This window comes from Limulus polyphemus, unplaced genomic scaffold, assembly GCF_000517525.1.
Source record: "Limulus polyphemus unplaced genomic scaffold, Limulus_polyphemus-2.1.2 Scaffold2335, whole genome shotgun sequence".
NCBI classification, from domain to species: domain Eukaryota; kingdom Metazoa; phylum Arthropoda; class Merostomata; order Xiphosura; family Limulidae; genus Limulus; species Limulus polyphemus.
This window is the reverse complement of record NW_013667945.1, coordinates 153,055-160,017: the sequence shown is the minus strand read 5'-3', so window position 1 is coordinate 160,017 and position 6,963 is coordinate 153,055. Positions and strand designations below refer to the sequence as shown.

The 6,963-nt window shown below is 30.0% G+C and overlaps 1 protein-coding gene across 3 annotated transcripts in view; it reads left to right on the top strand.

The window, feature by feature from the left end:
• Positions 1-5,816, top strand: part of LOC106466661 (sentrin-specific protease 1-like) — a 32,662-nt gene extending 26,846 nt beyond the window's left edge. For 2 of the 3 annotated variants that reach the window (XM_022394723.1, XM_013926954.2), the window contains exons 14-18: positions 359-562; positions 1,830-1,909; positions 2,034-2,112; positions 3,691-3,786; positions 4,062-5,816. In XM_022394723.1, coding sequence (XP_022250431.1) covers positions 359-562; positions 1,830-1,909; positions 2,034-2,112; positions 3,691-3,786; positions 4,062-4,124 — 522 coding nt within the window. In that variant the 3' untranslated portion in view covers positions 4,125-5,816. Of the gene's footprint in view, positions 1-358; positions 563-1,829; positions 1,950-2,033; positions 2,113-3,517; positions 3,529-3,690; positions 3,787-4,061 lie in introns of those variants that run through there. The other variant, XM_022394724.1, reaches the window with a different exon arrangement.
• Positions 5,817-6,963: the final 1,147 nt, after the last annotated feature.

Below are 6,963 nucleotides of genomic sequence, written 5' to 3'. Positions count from 1 at the left end.
GATGTATGTAAACTGTAAAATACACATGAATATAGAAACCTGATGAAGCCATTGTTGATGTATGTAAACTGTAAAATACACATGAATATAGAAACCTGATGAAGCCATTGTTGATGTATTTAAACTGTAAAATACACATGAATATAGAAACCTGATGAATATGCAGTTTTTTGTTTTGGAAAGCAAGATATATAAATTGTGCAGTATATATACATATATATATATTGAAACACAAAATAATAACTTTATTTTTTTACTCACTGAAAGAATAAAATTATATTCTCCAAGATTTATTATCATAATTTTTCTTCCTTGAGTTTTGTATCTATGAACAAGTACTGTGTTCTTGTGGTTTCAGGTGATAAATTTCTACATGAACCTGTTAATGGAAAGGGGGAAGCTGGAAAACTTTCCATCTGTATATGCCTTCAATACATTTTTCTATCCCAAGCTAGCTGCTGGTGGCCACAATGCCCTACGAAGGTGGACACGAAAGATCGACATTTTCTCCTACGACCTTTTGTTAGTACCCGTTCACCTTGGAATGCACTGGTGCTTAGCTGTATGTGAAAATAATAAGTATCATCTCTCTTTCTTTGTGATTTAGTTTGAAATTCTCTTCGAAAATAAATAACTTACTTCCAGTTATTGATAACAGTTTAAAGTTTTTTCTGCCCCTCTCCTTTCATGCAGCTTTACAACTTCCCCCTGTAATCTGGTAGTAAGTCATAATATAGGGCTATTTTCAGTTTGTAATAAGTAAAAACCGGTACTTGTTTACTTTATAATTCGGTTAGTTTCACTGCTGAACAAAAGTTTTAATATTTTTAATTTTACATTCTGTATTTAGAGCCACAAAGCAAAACCTTGGTATTTTAGAGATACAGTGTTGTCTTAAAGAATATGGTGGCTAGGGTTATAGAATAAAAAAAACTTAACAATTTTGTTCATAGATTAGTGTACAATAACAAGCCTGCAGACCAGTTATCAAAAGCTAAGGGAAGTACATCAAATTTATTTAAAAGATACTTGTGATAAAATAGATTTAAAAGTACTACTTTAATGGAAAAGTAAATTCAGACATAATATATGCGTGTTTCATATCACTAAAACTATAATTATTTTTTGTTGAGAAAAAGATTTAAAAGGCTGATTCTATTTATAGATTTAACACATCACAAAATCAGGCTGGCGTGAGGGAATGTTATCCCGTATTAGTAATTCTGCTAAAGAACAAGATTTGGTTAGTTGTAGTGGTGAAATATTCAAAGATGATTCACATAACATACATATAAACTGATTTACAGTCAGTATTTCTAAAATTTAACAGTGACAAGTGTTACAATATTTCACACTTTTGTTTGGTCTTCTAGTTGTTCAAGAACAAATTAAGAATTGAGCCAGTCATGGTGTGAGAAACATTTAAATATTGATACTTTTTCTAACAGCATATGATTAGGAAGGGGGAATTTTGTTAAAAGCATTAATTTACTGCTTGTTGTTGAATAATAATCAGAAAATACAAACAAAATTGCATTGTTTTTTGGAGCATTAGAAAATTCAAAGTTTATAAAATGATTTTGTATGTTCAATAAGCTGATCAATATATTATAACATTATTAATCAAGAGGTATTACACTCTTTTTCAGTAGTACATTTAAACTAATTGATCTGGTCCTTTCTAAAATTGGCACTCAAGTAGCCATACTACCAGACTATAATTTTAAAACAAATTTCCAAGTTCATGCGTTATTTTGAAAATACTAAATCAAATTAAATAAGCATTTGCTATAATTTGTTGGATTTTTCTTTCTATTTTTTTTTTCCAGGTGGTGAACTTCCAAGATAAAAAAATTGAGTACTATGATTCAATGGATGGTCAAAATGGTGAATGTCTAAAGGCCTTAAGGTCAGTATTGTGTGGTGAATAACCCTTGAAAAGAAGTAAAGTTTTATTCTGTTTTTGTGTGGTCTAGTATATCTTTTAGCCTGTTTCTTATTGAACTGAAGTTTTTGGGGTTGTTATCTTTCAGAACTTACTTACAGGAGGAAAGCTTGGACAAGAAGAAAAAAGAATTTGACATCGGTGAATGGTCACTGGAAGTTGTTGAGGTGTGTCTGCTTGCCTTGTGCAACATTGTTTGGAAGTCTGTTATAGTTTATTAATGCAATTGTATGTAGTAAAGGTACAGTTGTTTTAATAACTCATGTCTTTCATAATATATATTTTAGTTTATTTAGAAATGGATACTGTCAGTAACAGGAACCCAATGAACCAGTACATTCTAATAATTACAAGTTTGACATTGCATACTTCTAATAAGACTGGTATTTTAAATTAACTACATCATTTATTGGGTTAATCTTAGTCCTGATCTATGTAGGTAGCTTGTCTTGATCAAAAGTTATTGATAAATCCTATGGAAAGTAACCTAAAGCACTGGAAGAAAAAGGAAAGAAAAAACACCATGTATCCCATCAATATTCCAATAAAATCATATGCAAAAAAAAAAGAAAATCATCAGTCCAACTCAACTAAGAACTGTTAGTGCCCTCTAGGGAAAGGTTTAGGTGCCACGTCTGTTTGAATGCTTTTGTAACAACTCTCCCACTTTCATAAAGCACAGGAACAAGATTATAGTTAATAACTGAAAGTAAAATTTAATGATAAATAATTATGTAAGTGGTGTTTAAGAGGTCCATCTGACAGTAATTATTAGAGAAAAGAAATCGTGCTGTTTAGAACTTTTCAAACTTGACTGAAGAAAGAAAGAAATGCAGAATAAGAGATGATAGCCAAAAATATAGTTTTTTCTCAGTGAGCTCTGCACACGAGCTACAAGTGCATCTTTTAGTTCATTATTGAAACTCAAGCTGTGCACCTGTTGTGGTTTTTATAACATTTTTACGTGGGTTTAGTAGTTAGAAATGGAAAAAAATAAAATAACAACAAATATAAAACGTTTTGAGTCTTAGGCTATTTAAGGTGAATAATTCTTACAATCTTCAGTAATTTTAGGAAGAAAAAGAGTCATTTTACATGATTTAATGTTATTTTGTGATGGTTACATGATCACTCAAATGGACCAAGTCTGTATAGTGTTAGGAGACAAAAAATAATACATAATACAAAGTTTTACTGAAAAAAAATGTATTTTTAATCTTGGCATGAAAATTATTTTGCACTCAGAGTCAACATACTGACTCCATATATTCATGGACAAATTTGTATTTAAAATATTTAATTTAAAAAATCTGATTTTTTTGCTTACAAGAAACTATGTTTACTAAATGCTTGCCAATTTTGTGAAGATACATTTACTACATTAAAAGTTAAGAGTATGTACACTTCAGTAGTTACATGATGGTTACAAGATCGGTCAAAATGACCCAGCCTGTATATGGAATATTGAGAGTTAACTAGGAAGTGTTGTAAGTATTACTTAACTTTAGAATGTTCAATATTTATACTGTCTACCTTATTGTTTTTAATGAAGTGAATATTATTTAACAATAGGATGATTCAATATCAATCTGTAGTCATCGGGAAAAAATAAATGCAATAAGGTGTGTAAACATGTACCTTCAAGATCGTAACGTCTGACATGTTCTTTGTATTTCCACCATAAACCTGTATTGTAATTTGAGTAGCATGTTGTGTAGACTATTAATTTTTTGTCACATTTCTAGGACATTCCTCATCAGATGAACGGAAGTGACTGCGGGATGTTTACATGCAAGTATGCTGAATACGTTACCCGTAGAGGAAAGATCAACTTTACTCAGGTTTGTAAACTTCAGTTAAAGTGTAAATTATAACAATTACTCTTCCAAATAAAGTAAGTAAAATTTTCATTAAAGTAACATTAGTTCAGTGTATTTTGTTGATCTCCAAAAATTGTACTCTTTTTCTCTCTTTCTTCGTGTAGATAGTCACTGTACGAAAGTAAAAACAACAACAGATGATCAAGTAGTAATAGTAACATGCTAGAAAACAAATGAATATCTGTTAGTACTGCTTGAATGATTCACCTCATAAGACGCGTAATTTTTTGTTCCAGGCTCACATGCCGTATTTTAGGAGGAGGATGGTGTACGAGATCTTGACCAAGAAGCTTTTGTAATCTTCCAACTTACGACTGCTTTTCATCTCTGCATCATTTTGTACACCAAACAGCACATACTGTACAGATAACGTTTACTAAGAAATACAGACACAGAGGCTATATCGACAGATGTTGTTTTATTTCATTTTGTATTTTGTTTTAATTGACGTAATAAATGTATTACAATAACTTCGAGGGTTCTGACGTTACAATCAAATACAGTGAAGTTAATCAACATAACCGTATGTTAAAACTTATAGATCCATTTTAAATAGTCTGGTAAGTTTTGAATTTATTTGCTGTCTTCTGTAGCAATCATATCATAATTAATCTTCTGTTTTAGTATTAAAAAAAAAGTAGAACTTTTCAGAACTGTTAAATCCGATAGAGAATTTCAGTACGTAATTTTGGCAAAGTTAATATGTCGTACAAATGTTATCTTTATTAAACCGAAACAATACCATGATGTAAATATATTGAAAGTTTTGTTTTTTATGTGGCTTATCAGGATAAATATAAAAGTCTCTTTCATGGTAAATGAATTTCACTCCCCCCGTAGCTGAACCAAATTTTTTAGATTTTATTAACAGTAACAAGTAATAAATTTAGACAGTGTATCTTCCACTTACCTATTATCGCACACTTCTACAGAGGTTGTAGATTATGTTGTTACACTAATGTTCTTTATCTGAATTCAGTGTCTGATATTTACCCATTATATTTGAAGAAATATCACCTTAAAATTGTGTTTGGAAATGCTCATTGCTTAAGATCTTTTCTTCCAGTCATAAATATTATAAGCAGTTCTGTAACAATTTGTTGGCCAAATTAAAAAATGGGTTTCCATAACCTTACAAAATTAAAAAAAACCATGATAGGTGTCAGGTTTTTAGTAACCTTTTTATGTGTTTGGTAAGTTTTATTACCAGAATATTTAACTATGGCCTAATTGCACTTGTAGTAGTTGAATTAATAAAATTATTATATAATCCCAAATATCTTTTAATGCTGAAAGTTTGTTAAGCAGTTGCACGTGTAACTTAAATTGTAAATAACCAAATATGTTGCCCGAAATCAGTTTCTTTTTTGGATTAATGATGTAAAAAAAAAGTCTTGTTGCAAACTTTGTGGGCTTTAGTCAGAATGTTAATTTCCTAAAAACGTATAACGTATTCTGCTTTTGTTTTTTTTTTAATTTGACAATACAATGTGGAATTATCTATATATATGTCATTTGTGATATAAAAACTAAAACTATACATGTCCTGAATGCCATGTTCAGTTTTACTAGGTTAATGCACACGTATTAAATACTAATGTCTTCAACAGAAACTAATTCACTGATGTTTACTAGATGTTGGTGAATAAATCAAAAGTCTTTAAAAATTGAACTGTAATTACTGCATCAACATCAACATTCAGATGTTCCAGACATCTCGTCAGTCAGTTAGATGACTTGTTTGTAAATAATCTGTGGGTGAGTGTGTTTAGAAACGTATGTATTGTAGATGGTAACATTTTGATCAGTGTATATGCTAAATTATTCATTATTTTGTGTTCTATGATGTTAATCATTATTTATATCAACAGTATTGTAGCAAATCAAGATGTAACCTCAATTATAGAAGTAACGGATTCTGTCTTGTATTCTTATAGCAAGTTTCATAATTAAAATATTCAGGTACTATGTCCGAGTTGAACATGATCTAATCTGCATTATTATGCTCAATTTTAATGTTAGACTATTTTTACAACATATCATAAGAAACACTAAGAAACTGGTATTGCTAAATATAAACCCTGTAACAGTCAACTTCTCGGTTCTGGTTAGCATTTTAGTGTGTACTTTTGGTATTAAGCACTTTGTAAAAGTTTTGAATTGTCTCTTCGAAGAGGAATTGGCCATCCTAAAATTTTGCAATCCTTCTTTTAAAATTTCATACTTAAAATAAGCATCATGATAACATTTTTAAGGTTTCGCTCCTAAAAAAATATTAATTGGTGTTGATTGTAAACACACACACAGCTCTGTAGTAGCTATTGTATTTTTACTAATGTGTACTTTTATAAGTTGATATACAGTTTTGCCTCTTGTATGTAGAGTAATAGTACCTGTATTAAAACATAAACCTTAAAAGTTCACGTATAGGAGAAACACAATTAATTTCTATGGTTTATCCATAAAAATCCCTTCAGAGACTTAAGTACTTCACAAAGAAATTCTCTTTTTTCAATGTTTTTCTGACTTCGTTTCTAAACTCTTCTATTCACTGTAATTTGCATTAACTTTTTGGTGGATATATTTAATGTTTATAACTTTCCTGCTTACAAAGATATTTTAAATATACTCGATATAATTAAATATTTTCCCTGGCTAATGTTTCTGTAATGTGGTGAAACACAGACTTTCATATTAAGTATACATCTATATTAAACTATCTAACAACTGATCTTAACTTATTCCTTAAACAGTTGTGTTTCAGATCTTTGCACACTAAAATGTCCAAACATTGTCTCGAAATTAAAGTGACTTTTTGCTGAGAAAATTAAAAACACCTGGTTGAAGTTTCTCAAGTAGTTTTTAATTTGAAGAGACTAAACTTACACTTTAAGGATCAGGGAACTTTGCTAATAATATGTAGGTGTGAGAGATTTATAAATATTTGTTCCAAGAGACTAAACTTACACTCTATGGAATAGGGAACTTTCCTAATAATATGTAGGTGTGGGAGATTTATAAATATTTGTTCCAAGAGACTAAACTTACACTCTAAGGACTAGGGAACTTTCCTAATAATATGTAGGTGTGGGAGATTTATAAATATTTGTTCCAAGAGACTAAACTTACACTCTAAGG